This window comes from Enhydra lutris, unplaced genomic scaffold (assembly GCF_002288905.1).
Source record: "Enhydra lutris kenyoni isolate GAN:26980312 unplaced genomic scaffold, ASM228890v2 scaffoldscaffold10, whole genome shotgun sequence".
Lineage (NCBI taxonomy): Eukaryota > Metazoa > Chordata > Mammalia > Carnivora > Mustelidae > Enhydra > Enhydra lutris.
In genome coordinates, this window is record NW_019154094.1 from 20,818,530 (window position 1) to 20,845,289 (window position 26,760).

At 42.6% G+C, this 26,760-nt stretch overlaps 1 protein-coding gene across 2 annotated transcripts in view; it reads left to right on the forward strand.

The window, feature by feature from the left end:
- The window catches only part of LOC111144075 (ataxin 7), a 104,915-nt gene that overhangs the window by 63,694 nt on the left and 14,461 nt on the right, over positions 1-26,760 (forward strand). The window contains exons 1-5 of one of the 2 annotated variants that reach the window (XM_022498174.1): positions 7,788-7,937; positions 18,837-19,089; positions 21,134-21,393; positions 21,863-21,945; positions 26,399-26,664. In XM_022498174.1, the coding sequence (XP_022353882.1) occupies positions 7,871-7,937; positions 18,837-19,089; positions 21,134-21,393; positions 21,863-21,945; positions 26,399-26,664 (929 nt within the window). In that variant the 5' untranslated portion in view covers positions 7,788-7,870. Of the gene's footprint in view, positions 1-7,787; positions 7,938-18,836; positions 19,090-21,133; positions 21,394-21,862; positions 21,946-26,398; positions 26,665-26,760 lie in introns of those variants that run through there. The other variant, XM_022498173.1, reaches the window with a different exon arrangement.

Genomic DNA, 26,760 nt, shown 5'->3' on the forward strand with positions numbered 1-26,760 from the left:
TGCATTTAACAAATATTTATTGAGTACCCCCTGTCGGCGCTAGGCATTGCTCCCACTGAACTACAGAAACAGTGTCTCCCATGCAGCTTATATTCTACTTAGGGAGGGTGGAGACAAAATCAAGTAAAATAATATTACTTCAAGTAGTGATAAAGGCTAAGAATAATGTGCGAGAGAATGACCACCAGGGCAGGATTCTCTAGGTAAGGCTAGTCAGAGAAAGCTCCTTTGAGGTGTTGATTTTGAAGCTCACTGAAAAAAAGAGCTAGACATGTGAGGATGTGGAAGACCAGTGTTGGACACAGAGAAAATAGCTGATACAGAGACTCTGGGGTGGAAATGCACATGGCAGAAAGACCAGTGAGGAGGCGGAGAAGCATTGTGTAAGGATGTGAGGGGTCTGAGTTAAGGTTCAGAAAAGGGGGGACTGGGGCCCAGGGGTCCAGGGCCCCGTAGGCCACCAAAGGATCAGGATTGGACAGGGCAGGTGACTCAAAGTCACTGGAGGGTTTTGAGCAGGGGAGTGTCCTGATCTGATTGATGGTTGCTCTGTGGAACATAGGGGCAAGAGCAGAATCAGGGAGGCCGGTTGATGGGTTGTTTTGCTCTAGTCCAGTTGAGGGCTGAATCAGGAGAAAAGGCTGAGATTGAGATTGTGGCAGAGGCTGCCGAAGCTGAGGGTTATGGCCAGCATTGCAGGTGGCATGGAAGTAGAAAGCCATCAGGGCCTGCTGACGGATGGGGGATTAGCGGTATGGGGAAAGAAGGGACAAGGAACGACTCATGGGGTTCTTGGCTTAAGCAGCTGGAGGAATTTACCTAGTTTATGGATTCAGGGGAGTAGTTCTTCCAGCTTGTATGGGGCCTTTTTTTTTTCTTCTTCTTCTTCTTCTTCTTGTAAATGAGGTGTACTGACTGGAATGAATAGCCTTGATGTGTTATATTCTGTCTTTAGGCATTTTCTAAATATTGTAGGGGTTGAAAATAGTGCAATAATGCAAACTTTGGGGTCATTTATTCTTTTTAGTTTGTTGTTGTTGTTTTATGGAACAGTAGTTACCTAGTCCTAGATGCCGGGACACAAAAGAGGATGTGCGTGCTCTCCTGGGACTCCTCAGCTTCTCATTCAGCTAACAGAAACATACCAATTCAAAAGCAAAAACACAGGCATTTTGATTTGTTTTCATTGTTAACATAATAATATTCATTGTAAAAGAAAAATAAATATGAAAGAAGAGGATAAATATGAAATCAGAACGAATAAAGGTCCTCCATGTTACTTCTCAGAGCTGCAGTTTGGCACATACCCTTGGAAGGTTTCTAGACCCGGCACGTAGACCTGTTTGGCTGCATGTTTCTTGTTCCCTCATACACGTTAACATTGGATGTGTTATAAATTTACTTTTTTTAACTTAATAACCTATCTTATTTTTTCATGTGAATTCATACTACGCCACTTCTTTTTAAAGATCATTCCACTTCATTAGTGTCTTTAAGTTAATTTCACCGGGCCTCTGTTCGCAGACATGTAGTTTCTCAGTGTCGCATTATGCCAGACAGTGCTTTAAATAACACTCTTCTTTGGGAATGTCTGTCATTTATATCAGTGTATTGATTCTCCCCATGGAGGCTGGTCAGGGCTGCAATTTAATGAACTACTTCAGCAGTTCTGATTTGCGTCACCAGGATAAGACAGTGAAAATGTGGGTTTCTAGCACCATTAATCAATCAGGAAATGAATACTGTTTATTCACCAGTGCTTTTTTTGACCTGTCTACTATATATAGAAATCATCAGAATGGCTGTGCTTCAGATTTTAAAGGAGTTATTTCAGTATATAAAGCTGCATTTTAGTGATATTTGCTAAAAGGTGTTTTTCCTGAGTCACTTCTCAAGACTAATGTGTGTGTTGACTGCTTACGATACACAGACACCTGCTATTTCAACCCTGTTCAGCTGTGGTCTTACATATGACCAGAAGAGGGAGTTTTTATTGCTTCTTTATGCTGTAACACCTACTACCTGGCTGGAATAATTCCTCCCATGCATACGCTAGTCCAAGCCCATAAAACAAACTGGTTTGGGGCAAGGGAGCAGTGACTTAACTTATCTCTTGGCTTTCTCATTTCACATTGCGTATACACACATATACACATTGTGTATACAGAAATCCCAGTCTTTAGGTTTACTTCTACGTTTTGTTATTGATACAACAGTTCTCAGATTGAACATCAAAGAAATTTTGTACCTTTTCCTCTTGTGTTTTTGAAAGTTAAAAAAAAAAAAAAGGGCGGGGGAGATCAGGGAAAGTCATTATCTCAGTTTTGAAAGTTAAAATACAAGCAGTAAGCCCCTGATCACACATGATAGAGTTTCTGATCTATAGTCTTCTAGGGTCAGAAATAAACTGGAAGGAAATTTGTTTATGCTTCATATTCTTGATATTTTCAAAAGATTGTTAGAATTTCTAATACTGAAGATTTGGGGTGAGCTTTAGAATGTTAAAATACTGTTTTGCCAGCGTAGCTAATAGGCCTGTTTTCTCTGTGAATCTTCGTGTGTTCAGTTGTGCTACTTGAATCTCAGTCAGCTTAGTCAAACAAATGAAATGGGAGCCCTAATCAGGATATGCTTGTTTGATGTAACACCAGAATGTAGTGCTGTCTAAATTCTTCTTCAGCTCCTTTCACAGTGCATTTTTTTAGTACAGAAATTGGTTAAATTAGTTTCTTTATGGATTTTTTTGAATGATGCATGAATATATCTAATATATAAACATCATATATTTTTATATAGATACACAAATGTAATAATCGCAAATACGCTATTTTCAATTCAGCCTACTTTTTTCTTATCTTGTTGGCTCTTTCTCCCTACTCGCTCTTTCCAACTGTAACAGTCTTCTCTTTCTGCAAACCATCTATGTAACTTGGTACAGTATTAGTACATAACTTAGTATACATACTTCTAAATTTTTTCTAATGCTAATCTATATGAATACATATAATCCTGTGTTTTATTAGTAGGGACTTTTGGTCATAGTTTTCTGAAAAATGGATTCTAATATGCACACTTCTGCTGCTTTTCTACTCAACAATACCACATGGGAATTCATACACAGGCCAGGATAATGCTAATCCCCCCTTTTTAATGGTTGCTTACTATTCTAAGGTGTGGCTGGGTAGTAGCTTCCTCCTCGAAGTCCTCTGTCTGTGGACATAAACCTATTTCCTGCTTTTTGCCTCCAGGAACAAAGCAACAGTAACCCTCCTGCCACACCTGTCCTTAACTACTGGTGGCTTTGTTTCTATGGAATTAGAGTCTCAGGAAGGGCTTCCTGGGTCAGAAAGAATATTGATAGACATTGTTAATAGCTGCTACTAAATTGTTTTCCACAAAGGCTGCAATACTTTATATTTACTAGGCATATATGAAAGTATCACCATCAGGAGTAGTTGTTTTATTTATCTTTATAAAATTCAGTTTCTTTTGCTAAAGCATCTTAAAGTGTTTGACACACACACACACACACACACGTGATTGTAATTCGACTTTGAACCAAGTTTCTGAAACAAGCACAAACTTTTTTGCTACAAGTGTTAGCACATATCTTCTGAATTTGAGTAATATGGAATAATATGAGGCAAAGAGATCTTTCAAAACGAGCAAAGATTAAAAAAAAAAACTCATTTAAGTAATCGCAGGCAATTTTCCTGGCATCTGTGGGAAATTTCTATTCATCCTCCTTGGAATTTACCTTAGAGAAAACTAGGTCTGCTCGGCTGGGATTCCTCTCTGCGAAATGTGTAGGCTCCTAGAAAATAACAGTTTTGGGTGAATTTAATTGCAGGAACAAGGATTTAATCTGTTGTCAGACGTTTTATTCTGATCTCATTATCCCACTTGCATTTGGTGTGATCAGTCACCTTTTAACAGTGTTCACTTTGTGTATCAAATCCTGAGTGACTGGACTGAGGTCAGACTGTGGTTTACAAAGCCTCTGTAAATCAGGCCATGAGGTTATACTTACTTTATTTGCCTGCCTTTGAACAATTGGAACAGTTGAAAAGGGATACACACATGAAGTGTGGCTGAGTCCTGAAGAGCCATCCACCAGAAGATCAGAGGATGCCAGCCCAAGGAAGGCTGCTGCATGCTATTGGACCCCAAGGTGAATTACCCCCATTTCAACTTCATCTTCCACCTCTCCTAATCCGGCGTGAGTACCTGACGAGCACTGGATAATAACGTCGCACCATTTCTTGGTGAAGCTAATCTGATTCTGGATAGCAGGCTTCCAGGCCCACAGCTGAATGAATCGTTTGGTATTTCCAAGTTTGAAAATACTTTCTCCCCCTTTCAAGTGTTCCTTTGCAGCAGGTGAGGAATGTTAAAGCTCCTGTAAGTGCCAATTAAGGCCAATTATAACTTGCCCGGCCTGCTGAGACACTGAAGTGGAGTCACTGGAGACTTGTGCTCCTGTAAACTGGAAAACAGACTACCACCAGTGACCGCAACACAGCCTTTCCCCACTGCCTGCAGCCTGCTGGGGGCCTGCTGAACACCAGATGACACTTGCCCGCCTCTCTGGGATTTGGCTTAGGAAATGCCAAGCTGTGTTGGGGACGTCCCTTATTTCGGTAGCAGGAACCTCTTTTTCCTCTTCCCCCTCCCTTTGAAATGATGCCCGCTGTCTAATTTCTCCTTGGTTCCGCTCCTATGAGCTAACCTGTATTGAGCACGGAAGCGGTGCCGGGCTCTGCATGACGGGCATGACCTTCTTACTCCTCACCACAGCCCCACAGGAGAGGCCATCCTGGCACTTCCCAGGAGAAGACACAGACCCTGCGGGACGGGAGGCTCTTGGCTGAGGCCACACGACTGCAAGTGAGGAGACTGAGGGCCAGTTGCCCCTCAGCCGAAGCCTCGAGGCGCTGCCCTTCCTGGCTCCTGCTGGTGTGCTCATTTGCTGGGAGTAGGCCCATTCACAGAAGAATTTTGTCAGTTCAGGACTCCCTTTGTGCATCAGCATAAAATTGATGAACGCAAACCATCCATGACACAGGCGATACCTAGAATTTTTGGTCTGTGAGGCATGGGTGTTTCTCTGTTAAAATTGTATTTTAGTCTGCAGTCTTTTTTTAGTCTGTAGTCTTTGAATTTTTTTCCATAAGAAAAATGAAATGTGATCATGTCCTCAGACCTAGACACTTAAATATGAGCCATCATTGGGAAATTTAGTATCAAAATAAACTTTATTTGGGTAGGGTATCGGGAGCTGGTTTGTAGAAAATAGAGTAAGAATGCTGTCCAAGCAGAACAAAGAGGTATTTAAGTATTTGCTTTAACATTTTACTTGGGGTATTCAGAGAGGAGAATGTGTGTATGTTTAAAAATTTGATCTAAAGCTTTATGCCCATTTTTTGTATATTTATATATATTTTTATTGTACAAAATTATATTTTCCTGGCTTATGCTATCATTCATCCCTTTTTGGATATAGATCTTAAAAATAAGTTTGAATTGTTTCTGTCTTATTTGCAATTAACCCTTGACCTTGAAGAACATGGATTTGAGTTGTGCAGATTTTATCCATTTATCCACGGTTTTTTCAGTAAATATAGTATAGTACTGTAAATGTATTTTCTTTTCCTTATGTTTTCTTTTTTTTTAATTTTATTTTATTTTATTTATTTATTTGACAGAGATTACAAGTAGGCAGAGAGGCAGGCAGAGAGAGAGGAGGAAGCAGGCTCCCTGCTGAGCAGAGAGCTCAATGTGGGACTCGATCCCAGGACCCTGGAATCATGACCCGAGCCAAAGGCAGAGGCTTTAACCCACTGAGCCACCCAGGCGCCCCTCCTTATAATTTTCTTAATAACATTTTATTTTTCCATTACAGTATGTAATATGTATGACATAGAAAATATGTGTTAGCTTTATGTTAACAGTAAGGCTTCCCATCAGTAGGAGACTTTTCATAGTTAAATTTTTGGGGAGTCAAAAGTTAGATTTTTAACTGTGGGGTATGGGAGGTCAGCTCCCCTAACCCCCACATTGTTAAAGGGTGTCAACTATTTGTGAAATTAAATATAGATGTGTATTTGTAGCAATTAAGAATGTTTGCTGAAATTCACCCTGGTTTTCATCAGAATTACAGATAAGATTTGGTTCTCAGAACTCATGGATCAGTTGGGGTTTGTAAGGATTTTTTCCCCCTTTGCCCTACCACCATTTACAAAAGGGAACATTAGAAAGGCAAGCATTTGTGCTGGGAGAACAGCGAGGACTCTGGGGTCTGGCCTGACAGGTGCAGTGATGTGGAACTGAGGCTTAGTCTGAGAAAGGGCCTCTTATCTCAGTTGTGCCCTGTGGACGATGACATCAAGCACACTCCTCAGCTGCCCCTTAGGGAGGTCGGGTGGGTATAGGGAACAATGCTAAGACCTGTTGCAATCAGGTAGGATAGCAATGGAATTTTTTCTTCTAGCGTAAGAAGACCTTTGGCAATTTAACCTAAACTTCTTATTTTTGCTAAGCTTTTGGAAGATTTTTCTCATCCTGGGCTTCTGAGACCTGCTGATGCCCCTTACCTGGTGTTCTGGCATCTTTTAAAGACCCCCATAGTTTTGCATTGTTTGAACGTGACTATAAGAAGTCTGGGAGGAAGAAAGTAGGTTTCCGAAAACCCTCTGGATCTTAATATTGCTGCCTTGGTTGGGATCTGCATGCTTGCCGTGAAAATAAAGCAGTGTGGCTACTATTCTTTTGTTTTAGAGTAAATTTAGAATTTGTGTCTGGTCTAATAGAATCCATTTCCTACGCCTCATGACTCCCACCCCTTCCAGGCCAAATCTTTTCCACACATGTAATTTATGACTTCTTGCCAGATATTCTCTATGGGGTGATGGGATTCTGTAGAGGAATTTCTCCCCTCCTTTTGACATTTAAAAGTGTTCATTCTGAACTATCAGGCATCCGTGTCTATTTATGTGTGCTGCCTTTATCATCATCAAACTCCGATCAGTTGGCCATTTTTTTCCATGTCTATTTGACAGTAAGATTTGGGGATTGAGGAAAGGGGGGTAGCTTTGTGGGGAGTAGAATAGGTCTGAGATAGGGAAACAGACCAGGAAGACAGTGTTTATAAAGAGCCACCGGAGAGAGAAGTTTTTGGATTAAAAGTATAAAAGTATAAAAAGTATGTTAGTCATTCATGTAACGATTGAACACCAAACTCCAGACAATAAGATGTATATTCTTCTGAAATTAGATGTATTTTACAAAAAAAGCACAGGAAATTGGTTAAGATTTTTGTTACTAGATTTAGGAAGGAAAAGTAAGCTTCAGTATGACAACTTTTAATTATTTTAAGTATAGATCATGGGGAACTAAAATGTTGAGAGAGGCTGCTGATTTTTATAGAGATGTATTAACTTTAAAACTTCTAGGTCTATGGAGGCTTAAAATGTAGGCTGCATAAGGAATCATCTAAGTTTTCTAATGTACCTGGTAGCAGCGGCATGCATTTCTAGGTATTCAGAAAAATGAGAGTGTGAGAAAATTCACAGTTTAGCAGGTGAAATTCATTAAGTTCCATCTTGCACAGTTTTGGTCAGTTGCCTTTCAAATAGAAGGATTGATTTACACCAGCCAGGACGCCTTGTATGACCATATTAGATGAAATTAGACTCCACCCCTTGTTTTCTGTTGATCTGCCAGGACCTTTGTAATTCAAGTGCTTTTTACAGTAGTAGCAAATGTTACGTAAGACCAGACATGGAGCACATTTGGAGTTGGTGGGCAGACCCAAGTCATGATGCAAGCTTGCAGTAGCAAGTGTGCAATGAAGCACAACCAGATTCTGTGAATGGAAGGTGACAAGAAGCCTCTCCAGAACAGCCCTTCCTCCGCACGAGGGCTGAAAGCTCCACTGGGTAAGTTTTCTGAGGCAGTTTCCAGAGGCTGGGCTTGGCTCGAGGCCCAGTTGTGGATGAGCGTGAGGGAGGTGGGTTAGGTCTTTGCTAACATTACATGGAAGAGAGTTCGTGTAGGCCTCTTTCCTCCTGGCGTTTGGCCTCCCCTGCCAGCAGGCCCTGAGCTGTACGTTGCTGGAGTGGTGGAGGGAGTGAGCTCTGCAGAGCTAGTGGAGCCGAGTGGGTGATCGCAACAAGGGGGATTAGCTGCTGCAGGCCGTTCACGGGAGCCATTCTGAAATGTCATTTGAGTGGTCTGGACAAAGTTCAAACACAGGAGTCTGGCTTGTTATTAACTCCAACAAAATGCTGAGGTTTGCACCAAACAGTTCCCGTATCTCAAAACAGGGAAAGCATTAGTTACGCCGCTCTCTAAAAATGGAGGAACGCTGTGACACGCTTTAACTGTTTGTTTTTTATCTCACTTGTGGTGAGTGAGGTTTTGTGACAGGCAGTTCATAGTGTTTCCTGTAGAATGTGTTTGAAAGCTGTTTTGTCAGATACTTCAAATCCACAGCAAAGTTTCAAACAGAACACTGTCAAGAGGAAGAACAACTTCAAAATATAAACAGTAGCCCTGGAAAGTCATTCAGTAACTTAAATTGAGTGTATAAAAATTTAATTACATACTGACTGCCAGAAAGAACGATTTTTTTCAGTTGTGTTATCAAGGTAGCCAGTGCAGTTCAGCTGATTCTTTCTGGCAGTGTTGGGAGTCTGTTCTCAAAGTTGCCCCGTCTCATGCTTCTCTGGGTGAGCAGGGGGCGAGGTGACAGGGGAGTGCTTGACTTTTCCCTGGATTCACATTTCACGGCTTCTTGCAGTAATGAGCTTGACCGGCTGATTTTAATTGAGGTTGAAATTTAGCTACCAGTTTCAAGGGCTGTAAAGATAGATTTTAAACCTTTAATCAAATTCCTCTTAATTCCCTAAAATTTATTTTTTTTTAAACTGTCTCTTGTCAAGCAGTTTCAGTTTTGCTGTTCGTGGTTTCGTTTTTGAATATGGCTTTTGATGTTCATTAGCTGTTAGCTCCGTCCTGAAGGGGGGGCAGATATTGTTTCTCTTTTCAAAAGAAAAAATGTGTGCCGCAGGTCCGCTGAAAACATTGGCATTGTTAAGTAATGAATCACCCATTCCTTATTAACAGAGTGCTTAATGAAGAAGGCTTTGGGGGCTGTGCTCTGAGTGTGAGTTTTTTGTCATTCCCCTGTTCACTGTTTGCTTCCCTTCCCCATCCAGAATAAAGTGAAATTAAAAGGATACAAAATTGTGGGAAATAGCAATAAGGATGTGACCTAGACTCTGTGTAGCTCTTGGTGGCAGATGGTGCTGTCATTCCATTGCACTTTGGACCTGCTACTCCTTTTCAGCCTGGACAGACAGTGTTCCCTGTGGGCATTCCTGCACAGCAGTTTTCATTTTTAAAAACAAACAATATAAAAACAATGAAGAAAGAGAACTTGAATTTTTAAAGTTTTACCAGGTTCCTTTAATTCTGTCTCTTCCTGTGTGTGTGTGTGTGTGTGTGTGTGTGTCTAAAATTTGGATTGGAGTGGCAAAGGCATACTTTTTTTTTTAATTCCCTTTTTACATTTTGATGATAGCCTTGTATCTTTCATTTGGGACGTAGGCCCAAAATGGGACTACAGAGAAGTTTGGGTAAGGACTGAGTATGTTGATAATTGAACTGCATGTGGTATGTAACAAATTGGAAGACTAAACTTGGAATGATAAATCACCGAGCTGTAGGATGCCTTGTTCCCTAACCAGTGAAGGATTAAATCAGACATAGCCGGAGACTGGTTGATTTTTGATTTTGGCTCTTTTTTCTTCTCACATGTTGATACCTGAGGAGTGCAGATTTTTCAAGTCACTGATAACTGAGAGAGAGGGAGGGAAAGGGATGAGTGGATCTGGGGGCAGTGCTGTGCATCTCTCGGGGAGATCATGTTTGTTCAGGCAGGGTGATGGCTTGCTGTACTCTGCCAGCATCTTTTGGGTAACACTGTGCTCCTTGAGTACAGCAGAGAGAAGTCCTTATGACTGTTAGCAACGTAGAAGTGTCAGCCAGCATGTCATTTGTGGCGTGATAGCCTGTTGTCAGAAATGGTGGCAGCAGAAGTAGAGTTTGGTGGCTGTATTTTGCTCAAGGCAGCAGCAGCCTTTTCCCCCAAAGGTACTTTCACTGAAAACATCTGTGCATGCCTGTGTGAGATAATGATGATAACCTTCAGCTCCGAGTCTGCATCTTGACCACAGTCACGGAAGCATAGGAAGGGCCCCCGTCAGGAAGTGAACTGGTCATTCCGACCATTCACCGTTCCTTAAAACCAGCTGTTTTATGACAATGATTATGAAGAAACGATGTTATACTGACAACCAAGGTGATCTCCTGTGCTAACCATTCAGTGCCTCCTCTTTCTCTCATTTCATCCCCTCTAATAAAGTACTTGAATTTTAAAATTCAAACATTTAAACAATGTTTGCAAAGAGCTACAGGTTGGGGTGGCAGGGGAGGAGTACCCCCAGGCACTCAGTTAAGGTTTTCATATTTCTCACACGCTTGAAAGCAAAGTACAGAAAGAACAGTCCCTCCCCATGGGAAGAATTCCTGGCAAGAGGATTATTTGAAGTTGCCATATTTCTGCTCCCTTCTTAGCAACATTATTTACAATCCATTCACGCCTGTCCCTTCCCCCACTGGAGTCGGAGTCGTTCTCCCTTGTAATCTGCCCTTTGTGATCTGTTCTCTTTCATGCAGCTAGCGTGAATGGGGGTGCTGCCAGTGCGCACCCTGCCCGGAGACGGAGACGGGAAAATGCCCTTCCCCGAGTACTTTAGTGGGCCTTTTATTTCCGTCATAAAGCACTGACTTGAAGAGCTTGATAATTTGATTATAGACCTTTGGTGAAAAGTTGTTTCAAGTGGCCCAAGTGCTGTAAATGACTCTCTTTTCTGCACTTCCCCCTTATGTTTTAATTTAAAAGCACCTCTGCATCAGGGGGAGGAGAAGCGTGTTTGGCAGAAGTCGCAGTTGGAGACTAATTTGTTAGGGCAGCCAGTGTTGAAATCATCCTTTTCAATTAAATCTCTCTAGTGGAAATGATGCTGAGTGCTTTGTGGTAAAGACTTTTTCTTCCTCCCTGTTTTTCAGTGCCATTTGTAACCCACCTAAGCATGCTTTCTGGAGGCTGCCTCCCAGCTCCAGTTTTGGCTGATTGTCCTTTGAGGCACTGCCTGTCAGGGGTCAGCTCTGGATTCCCCATCTTGAGAGTTGAATATTCCAGGGATAGTCTCACGGATTGACTTGTTTTTTTTTTTAGCATTGGACTACACCCGGCTCTCTCTGGAGTAGTCTAATCGAGTGTCTGGAGATCCTAAAGAAGTCAGATCAAAGAAAAAGCAGATTGAGAATTAAAGAGACTGTGAGGACAGGAAGTAGGGTAAGACCGTGTTTGCTGGTCAGACACATGAGAGTGCAGTTAGACAAAAAGAAGAAAACTTACAAGGAAAAGTTGATCATGAAAGTAGTGAGAAGACATTAAATGCTTCATGTTCACATGCAATGATTTCATGTCCACGCTGTGAATTTAGATAGTATGCCAAGTATTTTTTTAAATACTTATTAGGAAAAAAATAGATAACTGCTGTGTCAGACACAAAGCCCTGGTTTTACTGATAATGCTTAGGATAATGCTAAAATAACATATGCCTAGTCAGCCGCTGAATTTTGAAAAATAGAGTAAATAGATAATAATCTAGATAATGTGTAGAAATGATGAAAGATCCAGAATGGGATTCAGCTTTGAATGACAAAAGTCTAGAGAAAACCCTGACGTGGAGCAAAGCAGATGTGCAAGGAAGATGCTCTGAGAGTTGAAAAGTGTTTATGTAGTCTTGATTTATAGTTCCTTGATGCTGATTGGCGTGACGCCTCATGAGTCGCGTTCGGCTGTCTGAAAGTGAAGTGTGACAGTTTGGGTTAATTGGGAGCTGGATGATAAGCATATTAGGGTTATTTTCCCACCTGGATGTTAAAATAAAAAACTTAATAAATTTTGTGAAGGGCCTGCTTGATGAATGACTGGAAGTTTCCAAACTGTGCCTTTTGCTGTGTGCAGTAATTACTTGCTATGCCTGACCAAATGGTCATACATGTGCATTTAACATTTTATAGCCACGTACAAGCTTGATTATTAAAATATCCTTGCTTTAAAAGGGAGAGCTGTAGAGTATTAATGGGATGGGGCTGTCAGAGATCCCATGGAACCATATCGTCCTTGAAGTGTGGATTGGTGTTTTTTTCACAAGGTCTTCTTGTACAGAGTACACACTCTTTGTGACCTTATCTGACCAAATCTATCCAAAAGTGTCAGTTTCATTTAGAGAAAAATTTAAGAGTTTTAGGAATCCTTTCTTCAATAATCGGCCTAAAATTTCCACCTTTGGATCTACAAAGCTGAATTTGAGACTTGATCTTCACTTTACTCCATTCCATTCCCCTGCAGTTCTTCCTGAGTGACTCATTTCTGTCAAAAATGAGCCAACCTTTTATTGATAAAGTAACTTCAGCTTGAATGAGCGTTCTTTTTGGTTAGTGTAAATTTACTCATTTTTAAATGAATTTTAAAAGTTATTCCTCTGAGCTTTTAGGAGAAGAGCTTAGTCTCTTCCTGGACTGACATATGTACTAGATACGTAGCCTACCCCTGTCCCACACCGGAGAAGGTAACTTAAAGTGGGTTAGGTTTATGAGTAAGTGATTTCTGCCTGCTTCGGTAATCAGCACACCTTTCTCACAGAAGTCTGTAACTGGCATTAGCTGAATTCACAGGTGTCATTTGCCTTCATGCCTGCTGAATTCCCGGTGCCGGTCCATGATCGTCCCTGTCTGCAGGCTCTACAACTCTCCATCGTTTAATCCCCAATAGCCCTGCAGGGTAGGCACAACAGATGAAGAGGTTAACAAGGTGGGTAGAATCAGGTTATTGTCTAGCATTACCCATATGGTAAGTGGCAGAGGCTTTGAACCCATCTGTCTCTTGATTCCGAAGTTCTTGCCCTTTCAGGGGATCTATAAAAAAGCGTTTTTTATTTTAATTTGGATTCTCTTCAGGCTGGTTAGTTACTTAGCCCACATCAAGACTGTGCCCAATAGCCCTGAGCCTCAGCTCGAAAGGCCACCATGACCTCCAGAGACCAGAGAGTGACAAGAAGCATGCATTGTATTGGTCCAGAGGGGGCCAGCTTAATCCTATAGAACAGGTATTTGCTGCCCCTCCTGATGGTTCTTAGAGTAAAACAGAGTCATCTGGGAACTTTGTGAAATGTTTCTTTTTAGCCAGAAAGACAGCTCTCCCTGATACTTTGTAAAGAATTCACTCTTCAGACCATCTCTGATGCTTTAAAATTCCCCTGAGCAAAAGAGAAAGCTGCCCAGGCTGATGGGCACAGCTAATCTTTAGGATAGCAGCTTGCATAATGGAAAGGTGAAATCCAAAATACCTGGATTTCACTTAAACGGATTCTGGATCCTTATCCTGAATTCACTGAAATTCTGTCTTGACCTTGTGTTTAGCCCCTGCAACCTTTTGTGCTGGCAGTTAGCCTGTTTTTCCTGAGCACTTGGGAAGACGGGCTTCCCACTCTTATATGTCCCAACCCTCACTTTCGCCCCTCTCTTCTGCCTGCCTTCGGACCACAAATTATGGCTTGCTAATAACGCCATGTCAGGGCAGGTGGGTTATGGTGTGGTCCAGCCTGGATGCTAGAGTCAGCGTGCCTGGGATTGTATCCCAACTCTGCTTCTTAACTAGCTGGGTGACTTAGGGCAACCGTCATGAGTCCTTTAAAGCCTTGGCTTCCTTATCTGGAAGTGGGGATCATAACAGTATCTGCTTTGTACAAAGATGGTCAGGACTGAATGAGATAACCTCTGTCAATTATGCAGCGCAGTGCCTGACACGTGGTTTCTGCCCAGTAAACAATGGCTGCTATTGTTGACGTCGCTGAAGGTGAGACTTCTTATCAGTCAGTTGGTTGAGTTATAAAACATTAATAAAAGAGCCCTGAGCAAAAATAAGACTGTAAAGTGGTCTAGTAGCTCTTAGGTGTTGCCTGCTCTTACATGATGACCCCTGAGAATGGGACAGATGGACTCTTTGCTCATGAACGATAATACGCCTTGCTGTAATCTGGCGTGTGTGAGACTGAGGCTAGAGCACCACATGAAATGCCCCCATTTTTTTAAAAGTATAATCAAGTAAACTATAGCTGTTGTCGAAAAAGAAAACAATATACAAAAATTTTCAAAAAAATAGACACTAATCCAGGGAGAACTGCTTAAAATTTGATATACATCCTTGTAAATTTTTTTTTTCCACCGTGAATGATTTGAAGTTACAGTTTGCTTTGACAGCTTTTTAAGGTTTGTGTCCTAACTTTGACACTTGTGCATATAAATTATTTTTAGTTATTTCCAAAGCAGTATTTATTTATGACTTTAAAAGATCTAATTATTTGCTTTGAACTCCTATTTGGTTTGTACCTGGGTGTCAACATGTACATACATATATTTTTAAACCTCAGCATGAATCCCAGATTGCAAGCTTAGTATTCTTGGTTGCTTTGCATTTTGGAAGACTTAAAGAGAGCTGTCCTCTGCTTTATCCTTCCCAGTATCCTGCCATTGCGTTCAGTGGTCGCACACATTCAAGCCACAGGGGGAGAAAAAGCCCAGAGCCTCTTCTCGTTGTTCGCTTGCATGTGGTCTCTTTCTCTCTTCCTCCTTCCTTCCTCTTTACCTGTACCTCTTCTTCCACATCTGTCTGTCTCCCCTGTCGAATCCAAACCCCCATGCCACTGGGTCTCTGTTCTGTGTTTCCCTGTATCTGTATTTGTCTATCTGTTGGGCTGCCTGATTATCTCTCCCATTTGCTGGAGCCATTCAAACTGCCCTCCTCATTCAGGGACAAGAGAGTGTGCTTTGAGCTGGTGCCAGACCCTGGAGAGAGGAGTGCTTTGAAAACTCAACTTGGACTTCTCACCAAACCACACCGCAGTTATGCTTAGCATCTGGCCACCAGTTTGCCCACTTAATATAAGGTCCCTAACCCTACCCGTAACTTGCCCATTTCTCTTTTGGTCTAGGAACAAACACTTTCTTTTTTTTCAAGTCCAGTTTAAAATCTTAGGAAAAATAAAAGGCCCACAGTGAAAGGATGAGGAGAGTCCAACTCAGCTGTAATTAAATTTGTTTTTTCCTCTTTGCTTTCTCGCAGAGGGTAAGCCAGATACCGCCCTTTCCAGAGAGTAAGTTACCAGACCATGATGTGAAGGAACAGCTTAATTCAGCAGCATGACAAGGATTTGAGCTAGCCCTTTTCAGCCAGAATCTGTTACACGCATACTCATGCACACATCACACAAGTTGGTTTCAAGTTTTAAGTAAATGAAAGAAATTCACATGATAGATTGCCATTCTTAGCTTCTAAATAGCTTTTATTATTGAAGTAGAAAATACAATTTTTTTGAAGTGTTACCGATACATCAGCTGACTTCTAATGTTAGGAAACTTTGATGCTTGATTTTTCTAGTGCAGAATCCCATATCAGAGTTAATAGACTAGAAAAGAAGCGTTAGCTGAAGAAAATGGCAGCAACGGACTATGATGGGAATAGAGAATTAGAAGGAGAAGCTTGAAGTTACAGTCAGTTCTGCTGTCACACAGCATGCATTCCTAAGAAATTACTGTGCTGTGCAAAATTGTGTAATGCAATCCACATGAGGCGCATTGGGAAAATGGGGTTATGGGCACAACACTCGAAACTACTACTGATAAAAAGGATAGGAACCTAACAAAAATGGTAGCACAGTTTTACATCGATTAAATGGCTAAGAGTAGGTAAATACAAGAAAACACCCTGACATTTGCTTCTGAAAGTAGGTTTTGGAAGGGTTGCAGCTTGCAAGCTCTTGGGAAGTAGTGGACGGAAGGTTTTATGAAATTGAGGGAAAGTTGTAGCACCGGTTGTGGGTGGGTGTGGCTCCTCACATCCAGGGCAGCCTGGGGTGGATGGTAGATGTTTGGGAAGAGGGGTGTGTTTTGTGTACGCCCACGTGGCTCCATTCAGCCAGGTGTAATTTTTTGCATTGACGTAGTGCTTTTTGCAGATGAAATCTTGCAAAAGCAAGTGCAGTATTTCATTATGCTCAATTCATTCCTTAGTGTATCAGTGACTTTAGAATAAATTTGCTTTCTCCAAATAAGCATAACTGTATTGAATTAGATTGAGAATGTTATTTACCTCATTTGGTTATCAAGAGAAAATGTATCACATTTACTCTAAGACACATGCTAAGAATTCTAATCCCCAGAGAATAGTAAAAAGAGTGTGCTTCGTTAAAGTAAAAGTTGTAGTTGGGGTTTTTCTACTTCTTCCTAGCAGAAACATGGTATTATTCCTTTAGTATGCTTCCACCAGAAGTGTACAAGCTTGCTGTGGATGAACTTGGAGGAATATTTTAATATTTATTTTAAGATATATCAGAAAGTATATATAACAAGCTTATCAAAACCTGTTTCGTAGATACTCTCGTTTGGAAAGATAGCTCTCAGTCAAAGGTGGTTCTGTGCTTCATACTGGGTGATGTAAAAATGGATTGGAAGGTAGTTTCAGGTGGCCCCCAGCAGAGGGACACTGCTGGTGATTAGGGATAGGGGGCAGGACTTCTAGTCATCCTGATACCCTGTACAAGAATTCTCCTGTCCAAAGTACCAGTGACGCCCTCCTAAGAGACCGGTTAATGCTGGCTGAGGAGGAGGACGGAACAGTAGAGTTGGTCATTTAAATAAAAATGTCCAGTAAAAAGGAGTATTTTATGTGGCTTTGGTAAGAATGATGAAAACAGTTTGCAGTTGATGAAAGTCTGGAAAGCACTGCAGGTAGTAACTGTTAGCTTTACTTAACAGACCCTGATATACAGTGCCAGGGCCCAGGCAGCGCTCTCAGTGCTCTACAAATGTTAACTCACTCAGCCATGTCTAATGGTTCTGGAGCATTAGCCTAGTATGAGGAAGGCTCTCAACCTTGACCGCACAGTGGAATCACACAGGGGTGCTTATCAAAGTCTGGATGCCCAGACCACACCCCAAACCAGTGAAATCAGAATCTCGGGGGCTGGGAATCAGCATTTTTTAAGCCCATTATGTTACACCAGAATGTGGCCAAGGTTGAGAACCATTGGAGTGATTGGCAATCACTCCTCCTCACAAGAAAACCTGTACCGATAGTTGAAAATGTTTAATTGAAGGTCTGCTCTGTGCTGTGCCTCAGAGGGACAGAGATGACCCAGACAGGAAGCCTCGCCATCCAAGGGGAGGTGGCAGAACTGGAAACCGATTTTTACAGTCCTGGCTGACAAGTGCTGGTGCTTGGAAGGATCCTCAGACAGTGTTTGGGGATCACAGAGGAGAGAGAAACTAAATTAGAAGACGGGGTGGGGAGGGAACCTCTCAGATGCCAAATTTAGAAAATTAATAAACTTAAGTTATTTTAATTTTCCCTCCCATACACACAACTTTCATTAGAGGAGGAAAAAAAAAGCACTTAAAAATCACTATCCAGTTAGCCATCCTAACTTGGTTGTGGCCTTGGTGTGGTCTAGTTGGACAACTGGAATTTTGTCTGTAGAGTAGGTTCTTAAGTACCACGTAAAGCACCGTTGAACTAATGACCTTCTGGGAAAGAAGTCATCTCAGTTTCCCAGAGAGCCTCAGGACTGTTATAAAATGACCTTTAAAAATAAACCATTTGTGTGATGCTTATAATCATTGATTCTAGTTTAAATTTTTAAAAATATTCCTTTAGTTTCCATATTGTGATAAGTAAATGTTGGATCCCATACATTTTAAGTTAAGCTACGTGTCATTTTAAATTGCAAGTTTAATTGACGACACTAAGCTACCATCATAAGGTAGTTAAGTAGATAAAAGTTACTAAATAATTCACTTGTTTCAGATGGTAGCATTCTTCAACAGCTCTCGATTTATTTAGTATGGATTGCCTTACACAGAGAAAACCTGATTCTCCAGTGAGTAGACTTATTTTCAGTTAAACCTGTGTAGTCTGTATTTAACCATGAATTACTTCCTGGTTTAAAAAAATAGGCGTAGCTATTTGTGGTATTTTTGTCTTATGCCTTTGGCATCTTAGTGGTGTGAACCAGAGCTATGCCATCTGTACTTGAGTGAGATTATTAAAAAGAAAGGGGGGGGGGAGTGAAGTGATTCACTGGAAAATTGCAGAACAGATTCTTAAAGAATGATAAGAGAACCCTAGAAACATTCTTATTTGCTGTCATATGCTGGTGGGTAGTGACAAAAAAAAAAATAAGGTACAACTTGTTTTTTAACATTTTTCAATTCTAAAAATTGGAAAGATGCTCTGCTAGCAAGGAAGAAAGAGAGCCATGCAGCGTCAATTAGTACAGCTCTGCAGAAGAGTGAGTAACTTGCCTCTCCACCTGCAAGTTGGAGTGAGGTTCATTTCGAGCCTGAAAAACCAAATATTCTCAGGTTTAGAATGGCTATTTAATTTCCTAATGGCTATCTATGTATGATAAACCGCTTTATGCTGAGATGTTTCCGAAGCAGAAGGACCAGTTCCTAGAATCCTAAATAAGTCTGTGGGGCCTAGATAAGCCATTTCTGAAAGCTGCTGAGTTAAATATATTTTCTCTTAGTGACGCATATTTGAACCTAAATGTGTTGATTTCAGGGGACTCTTCCAGGATTCCATTGGAGACTTGCCTGAAACCGTGTCTTTTTTTCTCCCCCCTTCCTGTTTTCCTTTTCAGAAAGAAGACATAGCTCATCCAGCAAGCCTTCTTTGGCCGTTCCTCCCAGTTCAGTATTTTCCTTCTTCCCTTCTCTGTCCAAAAGCAAAGGCGGCAGTGGAAGTGGAAGCAGCCGTTCTTCCAGTGGAGGTGTTCTAAGCGCATCCTCATTAAGTTCCAAGTTGCTGAAATCACCCAAAGAGAAGTTCCAGCTCAGGGGGAACACCAGGCCAATGCATCCCATTCAGCAAAGTAGAGTCCCCCATGGTAGAATGTGAGTATGGCCAAGAGGGTCCTTGAAGCCTCCCTGCAGGAAGTGGAACTGTGTCCCCAGTAGCATCCAAGCGCCTTGTGAATAATGGGAAAGAGAGGCTGCTCGGGGGCAGGGAAGGAGGGGAAGCAAATAGATGTTTCATTTTGTTTCCCTGTCCCGCTTTGGGTTAAGGTTAATACTTACTGATTCCTTATCGTGTGCCAGCTGTGGAAACTTGGCTGTCTTTGTGTCCTGTCATTTAATTATCACAACAACCCTATGAAGCACGTCTTGGTGGTAGCCCCATTTTGCAGATAAGGAGAAGGAAACGTAATAAGGTCGAGGAGTGGTAGCCAAAGAGCACTCCAGCCCCCGGTTCACACGCCCCTCCTGTCACTTCCCTAACTGCAGGGCTTTGAGCGAGGCACTGTTTCTCTCTCAGTGTGAGCATAGCCCGTGGTGCAGAGTTCCTGGGAGCAGTAGAATTAACATGGTAGCGCCAAGCACCTGGCGTCGTGTCTGGCCCCCGGGAGACGGTAAACGAACGGACACTGGTGCTTCTGCTGCCGCCACTGATAACAGTAGGAATGAAAAGGTGAGGTGATTCCTAGATGCCGTTCCAGGATTTCCTGCAGCCTGCAGAGCAATAGGGAAACAACGCTTCCTCCCCCACAGTCTTGGGCTCCCATCACAGTAGCGGACTGGGAAGACTGGAAGAAGTTCCCACTTCCAGGCAAGGCTTTGGCATGTTTGCACAGTAGTCTGGAGCCTGGCAGGCTCCTTGTGGGCATGTGAGGGAGCAGCCCAGTCGCCCCATAGAAACCTGTCTTGCCTCGTCATGGCAGCCCTCTGCCCTGGTGTGGGTGGCTTTTCCCTGGCCTGCCTCCCTTTTGGAGGGTATGACCCACATCTCAGTCCCCCGGTCTGATAACCTGGCTACTCTCAGGGCGGCATCTGGCACCTGCTGCTGCGCGAGGACCTTGCCAGCTGGGCAAGGCCGTGGCTTCTTGCAGCGTCTCTGCTGCTGTCGGCCTCTTCCAGGTACAGCTGTTTGGTGCTGTTTGCCCTGGTTGCTAAGCCCCCAGCCTCTGCTCATCTGTCAGAAGTACAAGGACAGCAGGCTTGGCTTTCGTTCCCGGACCCGTCTGAAAGCCAAAGAAAATGCCAGTGCTATGTGTAAGCCACTCGCCGGCTTAACAGCTGTTTGAGCACTGACTTCACTGAGCAAAGTTTATAAAACCTCATCAATCCCAATCTTCTTTATTTGGATGGAGCTGGGCTTTAGAGGGGGACCAGGCCAGCTGTTAGCATTGTACTAACATTTGCCACCCAAATGAGAGCGTAAGATTCCCAGAAAACTCAGTTCGTTATTAGTGGCCCAGGTACTTGGTGCTCACCAGCTGTGTGCCAGACACTTAACTTCTGAGCTCTTGTCATAGAAACTTTTTTCAGAGACTGGAGAATTATCCCGTCAGTGACACATCACTAACTAATTAAACATTGGTCTCCTTCATTGACGGGGGCAGAGAGCCTCTTCTCGGAGGTGTGGTTAGGCTCATTTGAATTCTTGTATGTCCCCACAGACATTTCTTGGACATATTCTCTAGTTCCAATTATTCTTTGCTCTGTTCATTCACTTTACTTGGTTTTGATGACTCCTTTCTTAAAAATGATAGTTCTCAAAAGATACTCTCTAAAGGTTTTGCAGATAGTCTTCAGTCCTTTTAACCTTTTCATGTTCTGCTTCTTGGAGAAATTTAGTTGGGTTTCAGGTATAGGTCTCCCATAGCCTCGTGTGTCAGATTGTCCTGGATGACGAAAGACCAGGTAAATCCGATGGTCCACTGGACTTTTTTGCTTCAACAGGAGGGCTTAGAGACTGAATCATCGTGAATCTTCCTGAGTTTTCTGGGTAGTCCCAACACATTTTCCAAAGTTTCCTTTGGGGGCCTAGCTCTGTGCAGCACATGGGGGTAGTTGGAGACTCTGCCCTCTGCCTTCCAGCTCCCCACTTCCTTGGGGCCGCAGGGCCCTCGGGCTGATGCTCCGCTTCCCTCTCTGATAGCATGACGCCCTCTGTCAAAGTGGAAAAGATTCATCCGAAGATGGATGGCACACTACTGAAATCTGCGGTGGGGCCCACCTGTCCTGCTACTGTGAGTTCCTCAGTCAAGCCTGGCCTTAACTGCTCCTCAATACCAAAGCCAACCTTGCCTTCACCTGGACAGATTCTGAATGGCAAAGGGCTTCCTGCACCATCCACTCTGGAAAAGAAGTCTGAAGATAATTCCAATAACAGGAAATTTTTAAATAAGAGATTATCAGGTAACTTCATATTTTCTTGTCTCAGTGTTTCTGTGTCTATTAATTGGGCATTCATGAGGGAACAAATGGGCTGCTGTCTACAAGTCCTCCCTTTAAGGCTGGTCAACTTCAGCTTTAAGAGAAAGTTCCTTAAGTAAGACATCTGACCTCTTCACTCTTGCTTTTAAAAGTGCACGTGTCTGTAGGTACTGTAAAACTAGCTTTCTCGGGGTGTCTTTGCGAATGGAGAGGTGTGATAGTGCTGATTTGCACATTCTCATTTCTGTCAAGTGATGACGGTAGACCCCCGCCCTCTTTGGGGTCTGCTGCTGCTTTGTGGGGCTCACATGTTGTAGATTTTATTTATTGGTGATGTCATAGATTGTATTCAAGTTAAAAATGTGTCTGTTTTGAGATTTCTCCTTTTGTTTTCAAAATAAAGGAAGGAATGTTTGATGAGCCCTTGGTAATGTCTGTATGCTTTTGACAGAAAGAGAGTTTGACCCTGACATCCACTGTGGGGTCATCGACCTTGACACCAAGAAGCCCTGCACCCGGTCTTTGACATGCAAGGTAGGTGGCCTCCTAGATGGCACTGGAAACTCTCCAGTAAGCACAGGAGTTGGGGTCCATGGCATGGACCATAAGGCTCTTGCACCCAGAGGGGAGCTGATCTGTGGATTGTTCTGAATTTTGTAAAAGAGGGGGTAACGGGGTTTCCATGAAGAATGCCTTCAGTTCGGAAAATGCAACATCTTCTGTGATAAGCTGCAGTCAAAAGAGGCGTTTTGCCCCCGGTGAGCTTCTAGTATCATATCCAGGGGAATACTGTTCTTTCCTAATCAGTCTGTTATTTTCAAAGACTGTTAGTATTTCTGCAGAGAAATTTAATGTGAGAGACTACCCTTTACTGTGGTGTAAATTGTATGGACTTAAAACAAGTCCAGGAATTTACTTTGCCTGTGTGTGAATATTCTTAAAATGCTTGTGTAATGTGTGGTTCCTAAATTTTAAAGAGCCACTTTAAAATCATCTGATTTTGAGATAGACTCATTTTTCCAGTTCTAAGAAAGTACTAGATAATATACAGTCTTACTTACTAAGCGAAGAAAATGTTGTGATCCTCCTTTCTGCCCTGAGTTTTCCTTTCAAATGCCGATATGCTAATAAGAAGTTGGTGTATTTGCTGTATAGTAGGAGTTGCCGTGGAGTGGTGTCAGGGGACACCCCGCATAAATGAGCAGATGTGCTTGTTTGCTTTTCTCTGGAGAATGTCTCCAGCTACCCTTCAGAGAGGTTCAAAAACTATCACAGGTCATTGCTTTAAAGTAATTTAAAAACACTTGTTTGCAGAAGGGGGTAAGAATTACAAAAATTAGTGTTGTCTTTTAAAAAATTGAATAAAATTTTTGGTGTATTATTTTAAATTTTACCAAAGATTATGTTTGAATAAGGGACTTCAGGTCCTACTCCACCCCCTAACAGTGGAGGAATGTTAAAATCCTTCAGAAAGTGTAAATGTTGTTTCTTAGTGGTTCTTATTTTAGTTTAAATTTCTAATTTAATTTTGCATGTAGATTTTATTTTACAACAGTGGTTCTGAAGCTTTTACGGAAAGGCGTTGACCAGAGCCCCTTTAAGTATCTAACTTAAAAAAAAAAAATCACAGATCATTTTCCCTGAGGAAAAATATCTATATATACATATATATTCTGAATTTTGCATTCTGTCTCAGGGTTCACACATATCTTCACCCCAAGCCCCAACCCTTAAATCTCTAGGCTAAAAACTCCTTTCTCAGGACAAACTGCTTTTATTTTATGTAACATTAGTTGAACACAGAGCACAGTGTGTTGTTGGAAGTTAGCCCCTCGAGCTCTGAAGAGCTATGGCCTGCTGCAGCAGCCGCAGAGGAGTTTGTAAGCGCAAGCCTCGCCCCGGTACCCCGACCTGGTCCCGACCAGCCGACTGCTCTCAACTCTCTTGCCACCTCCCTGGCTCTTGAGACCCCAGATCTCAGTATTAGGGTGCCCATGGTTGATGAAGAATGCTTGCCTTATCCCAGAGGCTTGGCCTTTAATCATCTCTGGGCATGCCAGTGGACCAAAAGCTTTATCAAGTCATAATGTGCAGGATTGACCAGCCTTCTCCCTGAGTCTTTATTGACGGTGAACAGACTTCATACGGGTTCTGCATTGTCGTCTCATCTTTCTTTGTAAGTCATGTGTGCTTTTCACGTGTTCTATGAAGGGTGGCATCCGCAGAGCCCGGTGCGGGGCCTGCCTTCATGTTAGTATGCATCTGCAGCCCTGGCCTGTCCGAGGTCATCAGAGAAGTGGCAGGTCTGCCCTTTCACACGTGGCCCTTCCTCTCCTGCCTCTGTTTGCTACTGCTTCTCCCTCTTCCTGTCGCCATTTTGGCCTGCATCTCTTAACCTGGGGAGGGCTGCCCATGCCTAAGGGCCTCCCCGCGCTTAAGGGCCTCCCTGCTGAATGTCTCCTATGTTGCTGCCTGGGTCTGTCCTGCCTCAGACCGAGAACGTAGTCCTTCCTCTTCGGTGTCTGGGGACCTGCTGCTGCCCACTCTGTCGCTCGTCCACTCTGTCTGCCTGCCACCCTCTCAGTCCCCTCCCCTCACTTCCTTGTCTGTCTGATATCCTGTTTCATGTCCTCTCTGTCTTCCATGCAAATAAAATTTGGCTCTGGTTTCCTTGCCCCTTCGGTCATTGTGGAAAATTTTTTGCATATATCTGAGCACAGACCCCATTCTGGGACTCAGTAGATACAGGCTTTAACAGAATCAAGGCACAGCCCCTAGCCTTGAGGGACTTACAGTCTTATGAAAATGAGAGGTAGGTTAGCTTCATAATAATTCATGTATGTGTGAAGTTACCCCGATGAGTAATAGGAAGGAAGCCTATGTGTTATGACAGCCTTCAGTAGGGGATTGAGCCAGGGAGTCTCAGGCCTCCTTTGCCATAGGAATATGGGCTGAAATCCACATGATTTAACTGGGCACAGAGGGGTGGGAGAAGCCAAGGAAGCAGCATGTGTAAATATTCCATGATGGGGCAGAATAGACGTGGTCGGGTCTGAGCCCACCAGGAGGCTGAAGAGTAGGAGCAGGAGGCACTTGGTTACCAAAGGGGTGGGGTGGGGGGCAGGAGCCTAGTTACATACCCAGTCTTTGTCCTGTGATTCTTGGGTAGCCCTCAAGGATTCTGATGGGGAGGGAGCTCCATAGAAATCCTGTTTATTGTTCAAATCAAGCGAGGGAAATATTGGTCATCTTATGATGACCAATCGTAAGATCATAAGATCATAAGATGACCAATATTTCCCTAGCTTGACTTAATTTGGTCTTGCTGTGCTAAGCACCAGAGACATTCAAAGAAGAAGAATGGCTTCTACATCTGTCTAGAGAGACGGGCGACTGGATGAGTGATATATATTCATTGATTCGTTGATTCATTCAACACCGAGTAGAGGGCCATAATTTTTACATACTTTATTTGAAACATTTCCTGAGTGACAGGTGCAGTATTAGGTAGCTAGAACATAACAAAGTTCCTTCTCTTCATTTCGGTTACTTTCCTCTGGATATATTACATAGTAAAGGAAATTAAGTAAAACTTGAAAAAGAAGCTAAATCCACTTGTGTACCCATCTATGCCAGCTTCAGTATGGGTCAGGCATAGTTTGCAGTAGGTCTGTAAGGAGATAGGTCGTTAACTGAAGTTCAGAAGGACAGTAAAAGCCTAATTCCCCTTCAAGCCCTTAAATTATATCAAACCTCTAAGCTTCTGGAGCAGTAATACATTTGCATAATGTGTAAGGCCATAAACACACACAAAATACTTTTGTGTTACTTTTGTAACATCGAAGAATGGAGGAAGCCTGTAGATGAATTATCTTATATTTGCAGCACATGATTTGTGGCCACTGTCTCCTTAAACATTTTTTACAGACTAGGACTCCGCAATAGGCAATAGTTAACTAGACTTTATCTTGTTCTAGGAATAGTATTAGCCCCAAGTTAGCCTTCAAAAACAAACAGGAATTATCAAACGCATCTGGAGCATAGACATTTTTTATTATAAGATACGCCTCAGGCACGGGTTGTTGTTAGTTACCCTGCCGGGATTGACCTCCTTTTTCTCAGTGTGCCCATTTCCTAATTCTGAAATAGATGTTATCTTAAGATCCAGAAATGCTGTCTGTCCCATTTTCTTGATCTACGTAGTGAGTGCCTGTTTGTAGGAATTGACTCTGCTTCATCTCTTCCGGCTCACACTTTCTCCTCTCGGCCTTGTAGTCTTTGCTTCTCTCCAGGCTTCCTCTTCCAAAGCAGTCCCCACCTCCAGGATGCTTTGAGCCACTTTCACTCTTGACATGGCATTTTCACTGGAAGAGAGAAACACTTGTCTAATTTTTACTCTCCGGCTGTTACTGGAAAAGGAGTCTCTGGTACATTGTTTTAAAGTAAGCTCTGTGCCCAATGTGGGGCTTGAACTCACAACCCCAAGATCATGAGTCATGTGCTCTACTGACCGAGCCTGCCAGGCACCCCTCTGGGACATGTTTATGGCATAAGTGTTTATTCCCTTTTAGTATTTAAAATCTAAATGGCCCAAAGAGGGATTTTTCTGTTTGAGCTTGTAAGAGCCCCGATAAATAAACTGTTACAATGACACGGAGCATGAGTACCTAACACCTGTTTGTTTCTACTGTTTGCCATTCACTTACATACCAGGTGGCACAGCTAACATTCCTTCTTTCTCCTGGTGGAAGCAACATCACCACATTCTCATGTATTTGGAGCCTGGGATATGTGCTTCTATTCTAGCAAAAGAAAAAAGGTCACACTCCTATGATTTTTAGCTTATCAAATGGTGAGCAGCCTTTAACTGTGCTAATGGTCCAGATTGTTGTTGGTGGTTTTTAATTGGGAATGGTGTTTTTGGATATATGACGAAGAAATAATTATTGATGAGATTCCTCAGTTTCTGTGTTTTTTTGGTCTGTAGACACATTCCTTAACTCAGCGGAGGGCTGTCCAGGGTAGAAGAAAACGATTTGATGTGTTATTAGCCGAGCACAAAAACAAAACCAGGGAAAAGGAATCGATTCGCCATCCGGACTCTCAACAACCAACGCAGCCTCTCAGGGACCCGCAGCCCACCCCTCCCAGACCTTCCCAGGAGCCACACCAAAACTCTCACGGAGTGATTCCTTCTGAATCAAAGCCTTTCATAGCTAGTAAACCTAAACCTCACACCCCCAGTCTTCCAAGGTAAGTCAAATCCTCCAGTTCTCTCCCTTTTCCAGAGAACAGACTTGCAGACTCTCTCAAACCCCCGTATAGTCATGATGTTGAGGAGTGTACGTC